At 47.4% G+C, this 23,399-nt stretch overlaps 1 protein-coding gene across 4 annotated transcripts in view; it reads left to right on the plus strand.

The window, feature by feature from the left end:
- Positions 1-23,399, plus strand: part of USP24 (ubiquitin specific peptidase 24) — a 2,082,369-nt gene that overhangs the window by 1,232,726 nt on the left and 826,244 nt on the right. For all 4 annotated transcript variants that reach the window (XM_085602520.1, XM_085602518.1, XM_085602517.1 and 1 more), the window contains exon 48: positions 3,954-4,168. In XM_085602520.1, coding sequence (XP_085458646.1) covers positions 3,954-4,168 — 215 coding nt within the window. The remainder of the gene's footprint in view (positions 1-3,953; positions 4,169-23,399) is intronic.

A 23,399-nucleotide genomic window follows, 5' to 3' on the forward strand; every position in this document is an offset into this window, starting at 1 on the left:
TCTTCTGCAGAAGGAGGTTCTTGCATTGCTGCAAAAAGGTGCGATAGAGGTGGTTCTAGAGCAGGAAAGGGGTCCAGGATGCTACTCCCGGTATTTCCTGATTATCAAAAAGGACGGCAGATTGCGTCCGATCCTGGACCTCAGAGTCTTGAACTTTTTCCTGAAGCAGGAGAAATTCAAGATGCTGACCCTTGCTCAGGTTCTTCAGGCGTTGCAGCAAGAAGACTGGATGGTGTTGATCGACTTGCAGGATGCGTATTTCCACATCCCAATCCTAAAGTCGCACAGGAAGTATCTCCGTTTTACGGTTGGGTCGCAACACTACCAGTTTGCGGTCCTCCCGTTTGGTCTTACTACGGCACCTCAAGTCTTCACCAAGGTGATGGAGGTGGCGGCTGCCCATCTCAGGAGGTCGGGGATTCCGGTTTCCCCCTACCTGGACGACTGGCTACTGAAAGTAGAGTCGCCAGAGATGGGGCAACATCATCTGCAGGTAACATCTCATCTGTTATTCAACTTGGGTTTTTCAATCAATGTGCCCAAATCTCACCTGGTGCCCTCTCAGCGCAACCTGTTCATAGGGGCGGTACTGGATACCACTGTGTCGAGCTTTTCCTCCTCCACAAAGGATTCTCGACATTCAGGAAATAATTTCCTTGTTTTACAATGGAGCGGTTGTTCCGGTTCTGAAGGTCCTTCGCCTGCTCGGTCAGTTCGGCCCCTGCATTCTATTGGTCAACCATGCACGCTGGCAAAAGAGGGCGCTCCAGTGGTGCCTCCGCAGGCAGTGGTATCAGCACAACGGAGATCTCAGGGAGTCTGTCAGGAGCTCCAGAGAAGCTGCAGTGGATCTGTCTTGGTGGAGTGTGGAGGGTAATCTGTCTCAAGGAAAGCCCTTTAATCATCTTCCATCGGTGGCCACAGTGATAGCGGATGCATCTACCCTAGGGTGGGGTGCTCATCTGGGGGATCTGGAGATCAAGGGTCTCCAGAGGAAAGATTGTCTCATATCAATCTTCTAGAATTGCGGGCGATAAGTTTAGCACTGAAGGCCTTTCTCCCTTCCCGGTCTGTCGATTCAAGTCCTAACAGACAACACTGCCGCGATGTGGTATGTCAACTAGCAGGGAGGAGTAGGGTCGTACCGTCTCTGCAGGAAGGTGTTGCGGCTTTGGGACTGGGCTCAGGACCATCGGATTTGCTTTATAGCAAATCATCTGGCTGGGGTGCTGAATGTACATGCGGACAGTCTCAGTCTGTAGTTCGCCGCCGACCACGAGTGGAGGCTTCATCCATAGGTAGTTCAACACATCTTTCGGACGTGGGGAACTCTTCGGGTGGACCTGTTTGCCACTCTCGAACGCGCACTGCCTGTCATTCAGCAGTCTCCAGTTTCCGATGCAGGAGGCGTTGGGGGACGCGTTTCAGTTAAGTTGGAGTTCACAACTCCTTTACGCGTTTCCTCCCATACCCTTGATTCCTCGGGTTCTGAGGAAGATTCGCCAAGACCGGGCCCAAGTCATATTGATCGCCCCGGATTGGCCAAGAAGGGTGTGGTACACAGATCTTCTTCACCTCTCATCGCACCCTCCGCTCCGTCTCCCTCTCAGGGTAGATCTCCTCTCGCAGTCGGGGCAGTTTCTACACCCCCACCTCCAGAGTCTGCACCTTCATGCCTGGAGATTGAACGGGGCAACCTGAAGTCTTTTTCTCTCCCGCCTGACGCGGTGGATGTTATATTATCTGCCAGGCGACACTCCACCAAGTCTATCTACTCCTACAGGTGGTCCAAATTTGTTAATGGTGTGGAGAGAAGTCTGTTGATCCCTTGAAAGCTCATCTTTCTGCTGTTCTTTGTTTTTAGCTTCTTTTGGCCCAGCAAGGTTTTGCTGTGGCCAATGTTAAAGGATATTTGTCGGCTTTATCGGCATTTTTGTTTGCCTGATGAGCCTTCACTTTTTAAGTCTCCAATAGTTTTAAGGTTCGTTAAGGGACTTACTAACATGTTCCCACCCACTCCTTTTATTATGCTCCAGTGGGATTTGAATGTAGTGTTAACTTTTTTAATGGGTTCCACGTTTGAACCTATGCATAGCTGTCCTTTGCGACTGCTGACTTTAAAAACGGTCTTTCTGGTGGCTATCACTTCGGCTAGGAAGGTGAGTGAGCTTCAGGCTTTGAGTTCAAAGCCTCAGTTTTTGACCATACATGCTGAAAAGATGGTACTGAGGACCAGGGCTGCTTTTCTGCCTAAGGTGGTAATTCCCTCCCATCTAGGACAGTCCATTACTCTTCTTACTTTCTATCCTCCCCCTCACCCTTCCAAGGAGAAGGAAAGGCTACACCGTTTGGACCCTAAGAGGGCGATTAGTTTCTATCTTGATAGAACAAAGGACTTGTGGGCTGTGTTGGACGGATGAAGGGCAAGGCGGTGCACAAGCGCTCTTTATCCAGGTGGATCATCTTGTGCATCAGGATCTGTTAAACTCTGGCTGATAAGGAGCACCTGAAGGTATTAGAGCTCATTCCACCAGGGCTAAATCGTCTACTTCTGCTTTGTCCAGAGGTGTTCCTGTGCTGGACATTTGTAAAGCAGCAACTTGGGCCTCCCTCCACACTTTCACGAAGCATTACTGCTTAGATTCCGAAGTGAGGAGGGACAGACATTTTGCGCGCTCTGTTTTGCAGAACTTTTTGGTATAGAAGAGTGGGACTGCTGTGGGATTCTATTCATAAGGTGAGGAATCCACAGGCAGATGTATCCATCAGAAGAACAAGTTACTTACCTTTGGTAACGTGTTTTCTGGTGGATACAGTATCTGCCTGTGGATTCCTCACTGACCCACCCGCCTCCCCGTTGTCCACCCATTTATACCTTAAAAGAGGTATTCGTTAATATGTTGTTTCATATTGTCATTCTGCATTGCCTCTGTTTTGCCTTTCTGTAGGCTTAAAGGAAATGTTTGCTTTATTTTGCTTTCCTTTTTCACTTGTGTATTTGTGTGAATACTGTGTACTATATATGGATTTTCTATATGGTCGGTCCGCCCGTTTCGCCTCGGTGGCACGGAAAAAATGGGTGGAACTGACGTCATCACTCCGACGTGGCCCTCTTATGGCTCCAGTGACGTCACGCGGAGCCGTGGCATTGTGACGACTTCGTCGGCGTGGAGAGCTGCAAAAAAATTCCGACGAATGCTGGTGCAGGGGATATTCGTAAGGTGAGAAATCCACAGGCAGATTCTGTATCCACCAGAAAAAGCGTTACCGAAGGCAAGTAACTTGTTCTTTTCAAGCTATACTGCCTGACGCAGAAGGCTTTAAATAAGGCCCTTCCTGTCTGTCTTCATTCGAGACTCCACCATTATCAGCCTTTGAGACAGTAAAGGTCCACAGATAAAGCTTTCTTGCAGATCCCACACATACGCACCTTCAGATTTGGTGGTTGATCCTTTTCATGTTTGGCCTATTTTAATTGGAACGAACTCCCTTTTCATATCTGCACCTGCTCCAATTTCACACATTTTTAGATGTTAAAAACGTGGATGTTATAAAGTGCATTAGTTTCTGAGCAGCCAAGCATCAAGATACTCCTTTGTGAGTGAGTTGTGCGCTATATCAAGAATAAATAACATAAAAGGCATGCATAGTATGTCATATATTCATATTATACATTGTGTGTTAGGAAGATAAAACCCTTCAAGTTAGTATTGTAGTCTGGGACAGAATTTGAGAATGTATTTATCTCATGAAAGTGTGCCACAAATAGTGGTTTATATTGATTATGTGAACATAAATATGAGGTTCTAGTTATCTTTCCATCTGCATTGCATGCTCGTCTACTATTTTCTGATTTCGCGAAAATGAATGGGTAGTGACAATAAGATGTGTATTAATATAAAAACTGCCACAATAATAATCTTAATGTGATTATTATCTTCACTTTGTTATAGTTCCCATGGATGCTAAATATGGAGCCTTACACAGTATTAGGCATGGCCCGTCAGGATTCATCGTCTGAAGCTGGTGACATTGGGAAAAATACTGATGTGGGTGGATCTCCGCGTAAAAAAGTTGCACCAACAGAAAATTACGAACTTGTTGGAGTAATCGTGCACAGTGGTCAGGCACATGCCGGGCATTATTACTCCTTTATTAAAGAAAGAAGGTAATCGTATATCAGTTATGTCTTATGGGATGTCTTGTAGTTGTATGATCAGATTAATTGAATTTAGATTTCAGTGTAATATCTGGTGTCGTACTCCTCACAACCCATTATCTTCTATGAAAACAAAGGTCTAGTATTACATATACTAGCCTGGCAGGTGACACAGTTCCACTGATGGTATAAATTTAGTTTCAAGTTAATCATGTCAGTGGTGTTTCATACCAGCACACATGCAAGTTCAGCTTTAATGCTCATTTAACGGACTGTTTGATTTTCCTTAAGATTTGCTTGGCTCATGTCTTTGTCCTAGGATTGACACCGGAAGCAACTGATCTGTTTTGCTAGATCATTCTTATGGATACTTCTGCCTGCAGAGCCTTCACCTTAGAATTCTTCCCAGGTGTCAGTGAAACCTGAAATATTTCTTCGGCACTGCCCCTGCACGGCACTAGGTGCAGCAGTGAACCTCTGTGTTGCCTTTGTACCACCTGTGATAGCAGAGCCACATATAAGCACCACCCCTGCACATTAATGTCGGCTCCTTTCTTTCATGGCCTTCCAACATGGATCCGGACCTCAGATTCAAATCTTGTTGGTTTTCAATGACCCCTAAAACAAAATCCAGTGCACGGGGGAATGGTGCCCCCACCCAAAATACCAGGTTTCAAACTATGCCGCAATTGCAGAAAACAGATTTTGGACACAGACTCGCATGAGGTCTGCCTCTAGTATCTGGGCTCAGGCCACGACTAGTTGTATGTTACATGTGCCCTAATTGCACCCAAAGATAGACCAGGAGGGTAAGCGTTATGTTTTTTCTGAAATCAAGAAGAAGTTAGAATCTTTACATAAGTTGTGCTCCCTCTCCAAGTCGTAGTAGCGGCTGCAGTCTCTGTCCCATTCCCCAAGGCTCTGCCTGCAAATGGTGAACTTTGTGCTTGAAGTCCTCCGGTAAGTCGAAATCAAAGTCTTAAGCAAAAAGGAAGTACCACTTGACACCATGCAAACACTCTGGTCCTAAGGTGAACATGCAAGAGCATCATAACGTCAGTGGTACACCCTCGGTCTACAGTCGTGGAGCTGATTCCTCAACTGATCCCAATCCAATTTTCCCTTACCAAGTTTGCAGAAGATTGGAGTCTTTAAGGTGGCCATCCTGCATATTTATTGTGCGCTTCTCACTCCCTCTGGTGTGCCTTCACTCCCCAAGGAACTGCAAGGGTCCCCAGTCAGGTTACCACTGAGGATCCATCATTATCAGCAGCATTCGACCCTGTTAAGGGACCTGTATCGCCTCCACTTCAGACGTCTACTTGAGCTCCAAGACCTGCAGCGGTATCAATGTCACTGACCTCGAGAGGGTCCAGTACTGATACTGAACCAATACTTTGGCTCTACTGTGGTGCTACAAAAGCACAAGCAGTTGTCATGTACCCTGTAGAAAATATTGGTGTTTATGTGGTAGTGCCAATGTAAGGGCACACCATACAAACAATACAGATGACCCTTGTTGGTTTACAGGACTTAAATTAATAATCCTAAACGCTCTATTTTTGAAGTGTGGTCGAGCACCTTAGGCTTTTCAGAGGGTAGTGTTAAGCATTTTTTGTGCAGAAAGAGTTGATAAATGAGACACTCACTCACTCATGAAGAAATTTGAAAACAATTTAGAAAAAGAACACAGATTTTTATATAATTTAAGACACCAAGATCATTGGAATCAGGTAAGTACTTTCGGACCTATAGAATTTTGTAGAAATAGAAAATAACAGTTCTGAGGTATGAGCCTCAAATGCGGTAATGTTATCCTATGGGAGAAACATACTCTGCATAAATAATTTTGCAAACGTTTGTGGAGGGTGCCTTCTAGGACGTAAGGTGTTTAGGGACCAAGGCCCAAGAAACCACCAGCAGTTTGATTGTAGCTACCCTGGTGTGTGTCCGGTGCAGAGGTGCTAGTCGCGTTGGTAACCTTGTGCTTTGCTTGTTAAAAAAATATGGAAGAAGTACCTGTAAAAGAAAGGCTGCAAGTGGGGACTTGGGGGCAAGTCCGGCAGACCCCAAAGAGGGGCTCGGCTCTTGAGGTCTCTAGAGTACAGGGACACAGCTGGTTTACGTGAACCCAGGCTGGGGGGGCTGGGGTGCAGAGGTGTTTTGTCCAGCGGGTCACTGCAGTTAGAGGCTCTCACTTACCGACTTAGAGGGAGAGAGAAAACAGGCCAGCAGGGCGACTCTCGATGAAGAACTTGTGGATCCTGAAGTCCCTTCATGGCAGGTCGGCGTCGGTTGTGTTCAGACTCGACACGCAAAAAGCTTTGGTACTTGCTAGACCTCTGGTACCCAGGGTATTGGTGTGGAGAGACTCCGAGTGGGGTCAGCGACTCAAGACTTGGTGAGAGCGATGGGGCTGATCTCCTAGCTCTTCCTGGTGAGTTGCTCCCTCGGTGGGCCCCATGGCCAGCAAGGAGAAGTACAGAGTCAATGCAGTCGGAGCCTGCAGATGCAAGGGGATGGCTTATCCACCAACAGGGAATGCTGCTTGGTTGTTGAAGGTGAAAACAGTCCTCCAAGGGTTTGGGGAGGCTGTTCAGCTTCTGGACAAGTCGGTCTTTGTGATTGTTGCACTGGAAGCAGCCAGGCAGGGTTTGGTGCCAAACTTGGTGCAGTACCTCTTTTCTCACAACTTCGGCTCTTCTTTTTCCTTACTTCAGTTCCCAGTAGACAAATCTGAGTTCCTGGTGTCATGGGGGACCCCAAAATCCTAAATTTAGGGGTGTTTAGGGGAGTGTAGGGTAGTAGCAAATGGGCTACTTACCTCTAGGGTGACTGGACCCCTTTATATGACCACTTCATGTGGAGAGTAGACATAATCCTGACCCAGAGTTCCTAGTTTCACCAAATTAAAAATGGTGAAACCCTTCCTTGGCTGTCCACTTCAGGCTGCCCACCTTAACTATGTACCTAGCCTAAAAGTATGACACGCCTTCTTACTAACTAATTTCCTGCCTCATCTGGTGCCAAATGGTCCCCAGGGCAGGGGGTTGCATTCACCATGTGTCGAAGGGGGAAGCAGTTGTCACATATCAAGGGCGGCTGAGGCTTGGAAACCTCTTGCCTTGACATGCTAATTCATTAGCGCTCTTGCTGGAGAAGGTGCGATCACATTCCGCTGGAGCATGCTTTGTTTCTGACCTCTTGAGAGCGCGCCCCCTCACCTACAGGGGTTCAGAAACTCGTCTGTGGTAGCAGGCAGGGTGATACCAGTCAGCCAGCACACTAGATGAGTAGTAGATTTTCAGGGGGCACCTTTAAGGTACCCTCTGGGTGCATGTCATCATAAATTTTGTACTGGCATCTGAACAGACTTAAGACAAGGTATTTGACAAGGTATTTGATCCCAAACACCATTGGTTTCAGTGCAGCCATCATGTAGCATGGTAACTCGTAATGACCAGTGCCCAGTACATGTCCTTAAATGGCTGCCTAATCACTTGCAATATCTAGCAATGGATCTAGACATCACAGGGGTCTATCTGCTAATGCAGATATGCCCTCACATATAATGTACTTCACCCTTGTTTAGGGCTCTAAGGCCTGCTGTAGGGGTGACTTACATATAGTATAAGTAGTGTACCTTGGCATGGAACACAGGGAGTGTCTCATGTTGTGTTTTCATCATCTCGCATATCTTGCAATGGTTGTCTGCATTCAGTTTTTGTGTGGGTCCCTTTGGGTGGCATAATACATTCTGCAACCCAGGGGTACCATGTACTAAGGACTTAGAGGTGATAAATTCCTTGCCAGTTCGGTTAGAATTAGACATTTATCCTGTTTTAGGAGAGAGAGCGCTGGCACTGGGGGCCTCGTCAGCAGGGACCCAGTACACTTTCTGGCAAAAAGCATCAGTACTAGGGCAAAACGTGGTGATGACCATGTCAAAAAGTGCACTTTCCTACACACCCTTATTCTGACCCGGTGCCTATGTCATGTACATCAGCAGAGGCGCCATATTCTTTTTGCATATACTAGAGCAAGTGGCACCCCATCATATGGATGGTGGTGGTGATGGGAAGGCTGTTGGCCTCCTCACTACATGGATGATCCTGCTACATGGATTTGCAGGATGTCAATGGGATTGACATCTCATCTGAGGTAGGGTTTCACTCTTCACTGGTTCCATCACTGGAAAAAGGTCCTAATTTGCAACAGTGGGCCAGACGACAACTGAGGCACCAGATTTACAACTGCCTTCAGTTGAGACCAAAACTAACATCATGACAGATTTCAGTCTGTTACAACTACTTCTGAGTTCTTGCCCCCTTTTAGTGAGGCAGGCATCTGATAGTTTGATGGCATCTTGGTCAAAACCCTGTTCCTGTCTGTCTGTGAATAGGCAAGTAACCAGGCTCCACAGACCAGCTCCTGGTAGTCCTGATTGTCTTAATAAACATACATCCCCAGTGAGCGTTGTTGCACAGGCCTCAGCAAATAAAGTAAATCACAATTCATTCCCAACCACTCCTGCAGATAGTGAAACCAAGAGAATTATTGCTTTTGGCAAGCGTATATTATCCTCCACCATTGTAGCCTTGTGGTCAATAAATGCTGTTTGTTTATGGGGTTACTATATACATGCCTTGTGGGAAATGGCAAGGGAGATCTTGCCAGCAGGCCCAGAAAACCCTTAAAACCTCTTTGGCCCAGACAATTCATGATAGACAGAATGAAGCTACGTATGTTGTATGCGCAGGTCAAGATACTACTGATAGCCAAGGGAGGGCAGTTGGTACTGGTGCTATACTTAATCTACACATGTGCATGTGTTGCACAATGATTGTTATGTTATTTGCACTTACAGAGCGCTCGATTACCCTGGGGTTTCTGGCGCTAAAACATGTCTCCAAAACACGCCTCCCTCATGGAGATGCCCTTTGATTCATCATGCTGTTTCAGTGAAAAGGCAGGAACTACGTTGGAGCTTTTTAAGGACACTGCTTGGGTCTGTTGACCCCTTCTAAGCAGCTTCCCCACCAATTTAAAAATGTTTAGAGGCTATTCCAGAGGGCTGGTATATAGGCAAGGATGGTGATCCCAATCAATACAGCAGCCATCCCAGTCCTTTGAAGGACATCGATTCCAGTCTGGCAGCCAGCATTTGCCCTTAGTGGCGCATGCCCATGCAGTCATTGGCGGGATCCATAGTTTCTTCCCAGGCTGGAGTGAATTTCAGATGAGCACCTGTCCATTTTACTGCGAGAGGTATGAACGTTACTCACCAATGATGGTATCGAGGTGGTACTGAAAAGAGGAGAGAGTTGTTACTCTTGCTATTTCCTTGTTCCGAAAGATGGATGGCTTGGGCCTAATTTAGAACTTGGGCCTTTCAATGCCTTACTATGGGAAGACAAATTCAAAATGGTCATTCTGGTCCAGATCCTGTCTGCTCTGGACCTAGGCAATGGTTTTCTTGGACCGGCAGGGAGCGTATTTTTGTATAGCCTTTGCAGTGACGTTATCTGTGGTTCACGGTACGCCAGGAGCATTTTCAGTTTGTTGTGCTCCCCTTTGGCCTCACCAGCACCTCTTAGGTGTTCACAAAAGTGATGGCGATAGTCGCTGCCCACCTCCAGAGGTCAGGGATACCATTCTTCCCCAACCTCTATGACTGGCTGTTGTAGGTGGGCTTGCTGTAGTCGGTCATAGATTACAGAGAACCTGCTTACATCATTGGGGTCCACTATCAACGACCCAAAGTCGTGCCGGACTCCTTTGCAGAGGCATTCATTGGATCTATCCTGGACACATTGCGGGTCAGGGCTGTACCCTGTGCCGCAACAAGTTCTGGAAATTTGAGCTATGATCTCAATGTTTCAGCCTTCTCTCTGTATTATGGTGACAACAGCTATGAAGCTTCTTTACCTCCTAGGTTCCTGCATCCTACTTGTCCAACTACACCATGTGATGTATATTAATGGAATCTTAAGTTCCTTTATGTCCAGCATTAAGGAAATCTGGTAGATGTTAAACAGGTCTTGGAGGAGACTGTACCCTGATCTGTAAAGGTGACTGTTTGAAATGCATTTTGTTCAGCTGCAGGCTACTCTCCATTCCCTACCCAGAGCTGGCTGTGTTTGCCAACACGTCCCTTCTGAGCTGGGGAGGTTCTCTATGGGCAGATAGAGATCGGAGGAATCTGACCTCTTAAAGAAGGACTTCTCCACATCAGTATGTTTCTGTTGCGGACCATTTATCTGGCTCTAAAGGCTTCCTGCCATCAAGGGGATGCTGGTGCAAGTTCTTAGGGAAAACACCACCACCATATTGTAATGCAACAAGCAAGGTGGAGGCGGGTCCTGTGCCAGGAGTTTTTTTTCCTTGTGGTTGGTTGAATTGCCAGGGCATTTCCCTAATCGTGAACCACCTGGCAGGGGCCCTAAATGCCAGAGTGGAGATGTTGTACACACAGCTTCTTGTAGATCACGAGCAGCATCTATTTCCTGAGGTGGCACAGGACATCTTACAACATTGTGGAAAACTCTGGCTACAACTTTTTGCCACTGTTGAGTATATGCACTGCCGAACATTTTAGGTGTGGGATTTTCCGAAGGATCACTCGGTAGAAGATGTATTCAGAGTGGAATGGAACAGTGGACACCTGCATGCCTTTTCACCCCTGTCTCTCCTGTCCCAAGTTCTGAAAAAGATCCGGAACAACTGGACCTAAGTCATCTTAGTGGCTCTGTATTTGGCCAGGAGAGTGAAATACCCAGGACTTAAAGGCACCAGTCCACCTATCAGGCTACCACATCGTAAGGATATTCTATGACAGCAGCAGATCAGGATCCTCTACCTAAATCTGTGCAGTCTACACCTACATGCATGGAGGCTAAGCAGTGGCATCTGACTGTTTGATCTGCCTGTGCAGGAGTGGTTGTCCTCTTTGCCGCCACACTTCCTTCCACGAAGTACATGTACAAGGCACGTGTGCTGTACAGATACACATGCTTTGCATACTCCTGCCATCTAGTGTTTGGTCCGCATGGTCATCAACTCCATTGATAGGTTGTTTTTTCTGCCATCGGGTTTGGAAGTGTATTGCTGCGCTCCGGTTCGAAATAGTTCTTTGGGTTTCCCTCTAGGTGCAATCCTCTTTACCCTCAGCGGTATTGTTTCATACGCATTTTCCACTTCTCCGCGTATCGCTTAGGTCAACTTAATTGACTTTTCGATCGGAAAGCTTCGTGGACTCCTTCGGGCCTAACCGCGTCCGATCAGCCTTCTGTCGATGGATCAGAAACCCTTTGAAGGATCCGCACACTGATTCGCACCGGGTGTGTAACTTGTGCTCGTCACCAGAGCACAAGGAAAAAGACTGTGACTCTTGCAGATCGTTTCGATCAAAGAAAACTCTTTGCAATCGTCAGGCTCGACGTCGGGAGATGCTGCATCGAAAACACACCGGACATCTTTGATGAAGATTCCGGTCAAGTAGACGTGGAGGCATCAGCAGCGGAAGAAGAGGAAGCCTTCTCCGCACAGGACTCCCACTCGGAGCTCGCGATAGACCTTGACGCCGAAGAGCTACTGCAGGGACAAGGTGATGTGAGTACAAAAGATCCCTTGCCCCCTCAACTCCCAAAAAGCATAGGGCTTCGGCACCTACACTGACTTCTAGCCAAGGTCGGCACCGAGATGACGTTTCCAATGCCCCTCCTCCAGGCTCGGCTCCGAAACAGCCAGTCAAGCCTTCAAGCTTGGTACTGAGTCGACAAAAGTCCTCATCAGAACCGAAGCCCTCTGGTTCCAAACAGAAATCCGGCTCGGATCTGAAATCCTCCATGCTGAATGCCAAGCATCCTTCAAAGGCCAAACCTTCCGTACCGAAAGGACAACACACACCGGCACCAAAAGCATCGGCGCCCAAGACGTCGGCACCGAGATCTAAAGATACTTCTTCGGATCCGAAATTGGACATTCTTCCATCAAAAACGGATCCCAAGCAAAATAGACTATATATTAACCCTGAGAATGGTCCTATTCATACCAAGCTGCCTCAATAACATAAACTGTCTGATGAGGATATTCCTTACAAGATTCCTTTAAAGAAGAAATCTGTTGCTACCAGTCCTTTTCATCCTCCATATTTATCGCCTCTTTCTCCACCTTCAAATCCTTTGCGAATTACATCTCAGGATTCTCCACAATATCACCACGATGATGGTGATGATGGGGGGGGGGGCACATTTACCAATAGATCCGTGGACGGATTGTACAATAGATCCTCCAGCAGATAATGACCCAGAACTTTACCCAACCAAGCCATCCCCTCCAGAGGACAATGTATCCCACCAGGAACCCATTGCCAGGGCTGCACAATATCATCCGGTCTCACAGCACAAAGAATCATTGGAAAAAGATTTTTTGTTTGAGACCTTAGGATCCACACATAGGTCATCACAAACACTACCTATGCTGAAGGGCATGATGAGGCATGCTGATGAACATTTTAAGGACCCAGTATGAGCACGCATCTTGACTCCTAGGGTTGACAAGAAGTATAAAGCCTCACCAACAGACTCAGTATTTATCAAGGGCCAGTTGCCACTAGGTTTACTAGTAGTGTCTAATGCTTGTAAACGGGCTAATTCCCAAACATCAGGAGATGCTCCCCCACCAGATAAGGAGTCTAAATTAATAGACGCTTCTGTCAAGCGCATAGCTGCTCATGCCACAAATCAATAGCGCATTTCAAATGCACAAGGCCTTCTAGCCAGGTATGACAAGGCACACTGGGATGAGATGGAGCAATTGCTTCAATACCTCCCAGACGAACATAAAGCCTAAGGCACAGGATTTTGTAAATGAGGGTAAGCTAATTTATAATTCCTCCATAATGTGTGCTCTAGATGCTGCTGATCCTGTAACTAGAGAGGTCAACACTAGCATTTTGCTTAGGAGTCATTCTTGGTTAAGGATCTCTGGGTTTAAGCCCGAGGTCTAACAATCCATTCTTAACACACCATGTGACCAAAAAAAATCTTTTTTGTCCTGAAGTAGATCAAGCATTGGAAAAAATTAAAAAGAGACACAGATGTGGCCAAGTCCATGGGAGAGCTCTAGTCTCCTTCAAATAGAAGCTCCTTTTGTTGTTCCTTTTACAGAGGGGGTCTAAAACCACATCCTCAGAACAGAGTACATCTACCTACAAAGGTAATAACCAGTCCTCTCCTTCAAGAGGATTGTTTTCATGGAGGTTTTCAAGGGAACAACTTTAAAGGTAGGGGTAAGGGAAACGCACCCCGTAACTCCCCTTCCCCTAATAAGCAGTGACTTGCCCGCACTTCCCTCCTTCACACCTGTCGGGGGAACACTTCAACAATTTCTCCCTATTTGCCAATCTATAACAGACAAATGGGTGACTGGAATTATCCAACATGGTTATTGCCTGGAGCTTACCAGCAATCCCCTAAACATTCCACCTTCGACCTCACAAATTGTCTCCAGAACACCAACATTTGCTCAAACAGGAAGTGCAATATGTCTTACTGAAACAAGCTATAAAGCCGGTTCCCACACAGTGCCAGGGCACAGGGGTTTACTCTCTGTATTTTCTCATTCACAAAAAGGACTGTTCCCTAAGACTTATTCTGGATCTCCGAGTTAAACCAGTATATACTGCCACAACACTTTCACATGGTGACCCTTCAACAGGTTCTTCCACTTTTACAGAAGGCAGATTGTATGTCTAATCTAGACTTTAGACACGTATTTTCTTGTGCCAATTCAACCGGCTCATCGCAAATACCTCAGGTTTGTGATAGCAGGCCAGCATTACCACTTCAAAGTATTTCCCTTCGGGGTGACTACAGCGCCCAGAGTATTTACCAAATGTCTGGCTGTAGTCGCGGCTCATCTCAGAAGACAGCATATTCCCGTCTTTCTCTATCTAGATGACTGGCTCATCAAAGTGAGCAATTATCAAACTTGCCTACACAAATAGACTTGTTGGCCACAGCAGAAAACGCAAAATGCCAAACCTTCGGCTCCAGCATCCCACACCCGCTTTCAAAGGGCAATGCACTAAGGATGAACTGGTCAGGAATACTTGCCTATGCTTTTCCACCTCTTCCACTCATGCCATATCTGGTTCGGAAGATTAGGCAAACATCCCACATGGGCCTGTCAGCCATGGTACACCACTTATTGGAGCTGTCAACACACACAGATCACAATAGATCTACTAAATCAACTAGGATTCACGGTCAATGCACATAAATCTCACCAGCATCCGTCACAGATGCAGTCTTACCTTGGAGCCACTACAGTTTCAGTCCAACCAAGCCTTACCAGTTAAAATGTTCATGCAACTTCTGGGAATGATGGCAACTTGCATCGCAATTGTATCCCATGCAAGACTTCACATGCGTCCACTACAACAGTGCTTGGCACGTCCGTGGAATCAGTCACAGGGTCGATTAACCGATCTAGTGTTGGTAGACGGCCATACCTATCAATCTCTGCAGTGGTGGAACCTACAAAACTTGTCAAAACAACGACCTTTCATCAACCCTATTCCACAGATCGTGCTCACAACAGACTCATCTCTGACGGGTTGGGGTGCTCATCTCCAAGACTACACAATTCAAGGCCTGTGGAGCAACAAACACAAATGTCTCCACATTAACAATCTAGAGCTTCTGGCAGTTCTTCTAGCACTCAAAGTTTTTCAGACTCACCTCAGAGGCAGAATTATCCTATTCTGAACAGACAACATGACAGCAATGTATTGTGTAAAAGCAGGGAGGGGTACACTCTCCAACTGTCAAGACTCGCTCAAGCCATTTGGAATTGCGCGATCCATCGCAACATTTATCTTCTGGCAGAACACCTCCCTGGAGTAAACAATCAAATTGCGGACCTTCTCAGCAGAAGTAAACAGCAAATTCATGAGTGGGAACTTCATCCCCAAGTTCTCCTTCCCTACTTTCAACAATGCGGATTCCCACAAATAGACTTGTTGGCCACAGCAGAAAACGCAAAATGCCAAACCTTCGGCTCCAGCATCCCACACCCGCTTTCAAAGGGCAATGCACTAAGGATGAACTGGTCAGGAATACTTGCCTATGCTTTTCCACCTCTTCCACTCATGCCATATCTGGTTCGGAAGATTAGGCAAACATCCCACATGGGCCTGTCAGCCATGGTACACCACTTATTGGAGCTGTCACTAGTTATACATCAAAAGCTGCACCTCATCTCCAGTCTCCTCACACAGAACCATGGACAAATCAGACATCCAAATCTCAAAGAACTGAACTTAGAAATCTGGCCCCTGAAGTCATAGTTTGGTTATTTAAATTTACCACCAGACTGTATGAATATTCTAAAAGAAGCAAGAAGACCTACCACCAGAGCTTGCTATGCAGCAAAGTAGAAATGATTTGTTTTATATTGCAATAGCAACAAAATCTATCATTTAAATGCTTTTATGCAAACATTATCTGTTACCTGTTACACTTACAGCAAACTGGACTAGCTTATGCATCTATTCATTTGCACCTTGCAGCAGTAGCTGTGTATTTGCAGAACAGGCAACATCTGTCACTATTCAGAGTTCCAGTAATCCAAGCTTTCATGGAGGGGTTGAAGAGAGTAATACCACCAAGGATTCCTCCTGCCCCAGTTTGGAATCTCAACATTGTTCTCACAAGACTCATGGGTCCACCTTTTGAACCATTGCACAAGTGCCTCTTGAAATTCCTCTCATGGAAGGTTGGTTTCCTCATTGCGATCACATCACTGAGGAGAGTTGGTTAGCTATAGGCATTGACCTTAGAAGAACCATTCTTCCAGCTACTCAAAGACAGGGTAGTTCTACGTACCAACCCTAAATTACTTCCTAAAATAATTTCTGCTTTTCATATAAACCAGTCAGTTGAGTTACCAGTCTTTTTTCTCAACCTGATTGTGTAGCAGAATGCTCTCTTAAAACGCTGAACATTAAAAGAGCTTTATTGTACTAGATAGATGGAACAAAAGACTTATGCAAAGCAAATCAACTGTTTCTTGCATTTGTTCTGCCTCACAAAGGCAATCCCATCTCTAAATCAGGCATTGCAAGATGAATTGTTAAATGCATTCAAACATGCTACACTAAAGCTAGAAGAACTTTATCCATACCCCCTAGAGCGCATTCCACTGCAAATTAGGACCTTCTGTGGCCTTTCTAGGTAACATTCCTCTAGTTGACGTATGTAAGGCAGCGACATGGTCTATACCACACACATTTACCTATTGTGTAGATGTGTTAGCTCGTCAACAATCTAAAGTAGCCAAAGCAGTACTTAAAACGCTATTTCAAACAAATGCAACATCTACAAGTTAGCCACCGATTTGGTAGTATACTGCTTTCTAGTCTATGCAAAGCAAGGTGTTTCTACAGCACACATACCTCAAACGGATAATGTTACTTACTCAGTAAGCATCATCTATTCTTGGCATGTAGAGCTGTAGATTCACATGCGCCCACCTGCCTCCCCGGGTACCTATAGTTGTTGCAGGTCTTCATTAAACATTTATATGCATGGACATCCCTGTACTACACTTAATTACTCTATTCTCATCCACTTGCGGAAAAACAGTCTAACAATGGAGTCGATGACCATGCGCACTATCACCGAAAGCAGGAGTCAACTTACCTCGTGACTAGGAAAGACTTCTTCGAAGAAAAACAACTTGCAAACATCCGGACGCAACACTAGATGGCAGGAGTATGCAAAGCATGTGAATCTACAGCTCTACATGCCAAGAACAGATGCTTACTGGTTAAGTAACATTATCCTTATACCAGGAGCTAGGACAATTTGTGGCCTAGTGTGGCACTTTTAAGACTAATCCCTTACAAGAGAAGCTGTCATATGCCCTTGGAATGAAAATGACTCAATCACTGGCAATGAAAGATCAAGTCAACTTCATCTGTGGCATCTATATTGCCATATTGAGGGTTTTAAAAAAAGTTTTCAATTGGCTTCCAGACAATTCGAGAAAAACCCTTGTTCAGGCTCTTATAACTAGTCGCCTGGACTACGGAAACACCCTGCTGGTAGCAGTAAAGAACACCTTGCTGACCAAGTTGCACGTAGTGCAGAATACAGCCGCTCGGCTGATCTGCTATCTGCCGGCACGATCTTCCTCCACTCTCATTTAAAGAAGATTCACTGTTTTCAAACTTTGCTGTCTTACGCACAAGGCAATCTATAGGGCCTATCTATACTCACAAATCAGTTACTATCGGCATTCAAGACAGCTCAGGTCCTCAAACAAAGCACTTTTGCGGATCCCACTCATCCGTACTACAAGATGTGGGGTAATCTTTTTCTTACACATCCCCATACAAGTGGAACAAACACCCTCTTCATCTTCATACCTGCCCTGACTTTATAAACTTTAAGATGATGTTGAAAACCTGGTTGTTTTAGAATACTCCCCACGTGCCTGTTTTAGCATGGAGTTGAGATACTCCTCTGAGAGTGAGTCGTGCGTTATACTAAAAGACAGAAATAAAATAAAAATTAGTTTAGCTTTGGCTCAGGAAGACCTTGCATTGGTGCTATTAAAGGTTATTTGTTGGTCCTTTAGGCCTATCTGTTTGCTCGATCAACTGTCCTTGTTGAAATCTCCACTTGTGATGAGGTATATTAACTTTTTGACACCCAAGTTCATTACCAATCCATTTTTGATGCCACAGTGGAGACCATAACTTGGTCTTGATGTTTCTCATGTGTACGCCATTTGAGTCGATTCATAGTTGCTCGCCGCGTCCACTGATTTTGCAGACTGTCTTCCTCATCACATTTATGATGGCTTTTCGCTTGAGTGGACTCCAGGCTCTTTCAGTTCAAACACTGTAAATCAAATTTTTCCCAAGGTTGATGAGAACTCAGGTGGCTTTCTTTTCTCCCTTTCATGTTGGGCAATCCATCACTCTGGTAGCTTTCTTTGGTAATCCTCACACCTCGAAGCAGGAGAATAGGGTCTTTTGGTTGGACTCCATAAAGGCTTTAAGGTTTTATTTTGATCGTACCAAAAACACAGGTTGGACTATCTTCTCTGTGGGGTTCTCTGTGGTAAAGAAAGGGAAGCCTGTACAGAAAAGGGCTCTGTCTAAGGTGAATAGTTCTTTACATAAAGATCTGCTGCGCACTGCCCAAGAAGCAGCCGCCATAAGGTCAGAGTGCCTTTTCTACCAGGCCTAAGGCTGCTACCGCTGTATTGGCTTTTGGAGTGCCTGTCCTTGACATCTGCAAACACAAGGAGATGATGGACGGAGTGCTGAAACACTCACTCCGGTCCAGGGAAGACCTGGGAAGCAGTTCAGGCTGGACTTTTCCCCTGAGGCACAGGATCAAGACTGATTTGCATATAACTGGGTCTGAACTGGGGTGGCGAAGTGAGCTAAAGTACGATGATTGATTCAACCCAGATCTGTGACTGGGGGTGAGTGTCTGAAAAGTTTCAGCGCTCCATCCATCGTCTCCTTGTGTTTGACATCTGCCAGGCTGCAATGTGGGTGTCATTGAAAACGTGTACAGACCACTATTGATTTCACAGCCCTGTCTGATGCAGAGGGCACTCTTCGCGATCAGTTGAGCAAAACTGTCTAATCTGAGTCCACTGGCAGACATTCCTCATGGGGATGGTCTGCTTTGGTATCCATTCTGAGGGGATGAATTTGTGGTTAGAAGAATCCATCAGAAAAACAATCCACCTTTGGTACCACTCTCTCTGGTGGATACTCTGATCAATCTGTAGATTCCTCACTGCCCTCCCACATACCTGCTCTCTGGAGTAGCCTCTTTGGTTTAAAAAAAAAAAAAGAAAAAAGTTAATCTAGAAAGTTAGTGTTCAACACTGGTACCAACATTGTTACACTCTATTCGTCTGAGGAAGTGAAAAGGGAAAAATATAGAAATGGATGTCGGAGCGCTGAGGTGGTGCCTATATGTGGCTGAATTCCGTCACTTCCAGGGTGGTACAGAGCCTGCAGGAAAGTAGGATCTTTCATGGTTACCCCCTATTTTTGCTTGGTGTCAGTATGTTTTTGACAGTCTCACTGGGATCCTGCTAACCAGGACCCCAGTCACTGTGCTTTCTCTCTAAATTGACCATGGTAAGTACTGTTTGTACATCCACAAGTGGCTGCTGGTGTAACCTTGTAAGTCCCTAGTATATGAAACTAAGGTACCCAAGGCATAGGTACACAAGGGGTCTGCAGCATGTATTGTTCCACCCATTGTAGTCCCACTGTGACTACAGCCCTACCATTGCAGCCTGTGTGCGTTGGTGCTTTCACCTTTAACAACAGATATACGTTTCCTTATATCTGAGGTCACTGCACTTAACCTATAATTCACCCTTATGGCAGACTCTTCAGTCCTGATGGCAGGGTGCTTGGTTATGAGTGTGAGGGTGTCCCTGCATAAGCAGGACACCCTTACAAACCCCCGAGTCGATGCTCCAAGCTTTGTAAGTGCGGTCAGCCATTTTAATACATATAGTGGACCTCACTCATTACGAGATGTCTTACTATATAGTGGCTGCACCAAACCCAGTCATGTTTGGTATCAAACATGTTGGAATCATACCCCAACATCGATTCAGGAGTTAGAAGTATGATCCCTTGTACTGGGGTACTCCCCTGTACTACCGGTAACAGCCTTTCAGGGACTGACAGCAAGCTAGTGCTGCTGTCGACCACAGACATGATTCTGCCCTCCTGCTGCTGAACCTAGCTTGAGCAGCGGAAGGTAGAGCAATATGTTTCCTTTCACAGGGAGATGTCAACACCTCCCATACAGGACTTAACATATTGGGCTGGGGACTCTTGCCAGCTCCACCAGACTGTTTTGACGGGCACATTTGGTGCCCTCCTTGCATACTCCAGTTTGAGCCAGTTCTGGAAGTCCTTGGCTCTTACTCTGGCACAAAACTGGAAAAAGGACATGGGAGTATCCTCCCCTCTATACAGCCTCTCCTCTGGGAGGGAACCTGGAGTTGTTCCAACCCTTCCCTTAGGGTACTTGAAGGCTTACCTGTGGGTGGGGTCCTCAGATTTGTTGTGGGACAAGACTCGAGACTAAAACCACGTCACTCTTTGACCGTCTTGACGCTTGGACTTCTCCTGGAACCAAGACGGCACCAAGGAAGACTCCCTCCTGCAGCTCCTGGTCTCTCTGTTCTGCAAGACTCCGTCGTCTGTGTCTGTCCTTTCAGGTTCTTCAACAAACCTGTGGGCATCAAGGACACCCAAAGTAATGTCCCTTGGAGTCACTCCGCTGCATCTGCAGGCTCCGCGACAAAGCTGACCAGTCTGCTGCTCCTGTCATCCTACGGACTTCTGAGGCCCAGCAACACAGTGGTGGTTCTGTAACTCCCTCAAGGCCTGACCTGTCCTCTCTGCAATTTTGAGGCCAGTATCCCTCTTTGAAAACGCTGGGACTAAACCCCTGTGCACTGCGTCTACTTGCTTTTGCCAAGGCTCGTTGGCTTTGCACTCCAGAGATCCAGGCTACAAGAAGTTCCAGCATCTCTTCCCTCCAAGCTCAGCGTCCTCACAGCATCCTCTGCATTGTGGGCCTTCCTTCTTGGTGAGCTGCTTGAGGTCCTCTTGCGAATCCTGTGTCTTTGGCATGTGGGTCCTCCTGAGGGTCTTCTCCTGCTTCAATGGGCTCTCCTGCTTGCTTGGGCTGCTCTGACTCTCCTGCTGCTGGTGAGTCCTCTGGACCTTGCTGGTCCCAACGTTGCTCCTTCTTCGTTCTCAATGCCAGTTGCAGCTACCAAGGCTTGTTGTTGCTCCCCGCCAGACACCGACAACCTAGTCACTGACATCTGGCGTAGGACAGCTCATGCACAGCTCCTGGTCTACCTCAGCGTCCCTTGGTCCTTACAACTGCAGCGACGAGTTCACCGTCGACTCATCTGAACCTCCCGACATCAGTGGGCATTATGTCTTTGTGCCCCCTCGTCACGTCTGATTGGTATAGACTCTGTCCCCCTCTGATACTTCGGCAGTGGCAAGAGTGCGAGCGGGGTCCTTGGTCTCACCGAGATATCCAGTTGAGCGCGGGACGAGGCACGGTTGCCCATTATCCCCACTGCTCTTCGCTTTGGCAGTGGAGCCCCTTGCAGCTAGGTTCCGGACGGGCCGCTATTATGGGGGCTTAGCTGGCAGAGACGGGCGACAGTATATTTCGCTTTATGCTGACGACCTTTTGTTATTCCTCGAAGACGCTGGCGAAGCATTGACTGGGGCGGAGAGCTTACTATCGGAGTTTGGGGACGTATCAGGTTTACGAGTTAACTGGGCTAAGACGTGCCTGTTCCCGGTGCGACAGGGGGAGGCTAGGCCGGAGATGGCTCAAGTGGTCCGCTGGGAGCCCACCTGTCTGAAGTATCTAGGGGTACATATTTATCATAAGATGGCAGATATTTTGGAGGGGAATGTGGGCCGCGGCGTGCGGGCCTTGAAGGGGAGTATGGCCTTTTGGGCCACCCTCCCGTTATCAGTGACGGGCCGCATCTCCCTCCTGAAAATGGTGGCACTCCCTCGCTTCTTATACTTTTTTAGGACGCTTCCGGTGTGGATACCCAACTCCACGTTCCGGTTGCTGAAATCGATGGTGGTGTCTTTTCTGTGGGGCACGGGCAGGCGTAGAGTGGCGTACGCAACGCTTATACGGCCCAAGAGTGAAGGCGGGCTGGCGGTCCCTGACTTTGAGCTATATTACTTGGCGGCGCAATTGCAGGCCTTCACCCAAAATGTGGCAAGGGTGTTCCGCGGCCCAGAGGCCAGACGAGAGGGGGGGAACGCCACGCCACGTCCTTTCTTACATTACCCTGCAGCAGATGCTGGAAGCCCGGGACCTCCTCACGGAGGAGTTAACCTTTAGACTCTGCTGGAATCGCTCCCAGAGACGGGCGGGGGTGGTACATCCGTACGCGCCGGAGATGCCCCTGGGGATGCTGACGGCATTGCCACATGGGGGAGACTGGTCGCAACTACAATTTTGGGAAGAAGCGGGTCTGCAGGTGATAGGAGACCTTTATGAAAATGGGGTCCTGTTGCCCTACCAGACTCTTCAGGAGCGGTTTGAACTGCCTAGGGGAGGCTTCCTGTTACATGCAGCGATTACCAGGGCGATGCAGGCACATTGGAGGGAGGGCCTGATGGAGCCTAAAACGTCGATGGCCTGCCAGTATGCTATGATGGCAGCAGGGACTGTTAAGGCGGTCACGTGCCTATATTCTAGAATGCTCCTTGAAAACCTTCAGCCGCGAGGAGGAGCCTAGCACGCATCCAAGATGGTCGCGTGAGCACAGGGCTCCCCGGACCCTCGCTGCTCCTCGGAACTTATCCTGACTCTATCCTGACTTGGTTGACGGATTCTGGAAGATGAACGTTGGCTGAACCCTAAACTCTTTTCAGAAACCAAATCGGACCTGGGAGACCTGATCTATGGTGGTTTGAACTTTTGAGGCCCAACTGATGGCTGTGCCCGGTGCGAAGGTGAACTGTGGAGCCGGGACATAGTTGAACAACAACGGCATCGGGGCTGTGCCGGCGGCCGTCTCATCACTTTCGGTTTCACTTTTGGATCTCTGAGTGGCTGGACAGTGGAGTTGCTTTGTGCGGCTGGGTTTTTACTCTGCCTTCGCTTCGTGCCTTTGCCTCCGCCTGAACCCAGTGTGCCCATTGACTTTGATCCTCTAGCACCGCCACATTGCGGTCCCTGGTACGGCTCGTGTCTGCTTCGCCCGTGCCACTTTGACGCTTGCTCGGTGGTCCCCTTCGGCGAGCGTGTTCCACATGGGAGGCAGAGGGGATCCCGAGAGGCGTAAGACCAAGACATCCCTACGTGGGGGACCGGTCCAGACCAACAACATGGACCGCTACACTCAGGGTAAAGGGTCCCCTGGGACGGCCAGTGTTCTCCCGGATGACGCTGGGGGTGTTCCGTCCGCCCCTCCGGATTTGTCCCTGCAGGACATCATGGGCGCCATTAATGGCATCAAGGAGACCATCGCTCAGCAGTACGAGGCCTTGGCCCGTAAAATCGACACGGTGGCCATTGATGTTACGCTAATTCGGGCGAATCTCTCTAAGACCAATGAGAGGGTCCAGTCGCTGGATTTGCGGACGTCCACCCTTGGTACGGATGTGTCGGACCTGCAG

The sequence above is a fragment of the Triturus cristatus genome, chromosome 4_2 (assembly GCF_964204655.1).
Source record: "Triturus cristatus chromosome 4_2, aTriCri1.1, whole genome shotgun sequence".
Classification (NCBI taxonomy): Eukaryota; Metazoa; Chordata; class Amphibia; order Caudata; family Salamandridae; genus Triturus; species Triturus cristatus.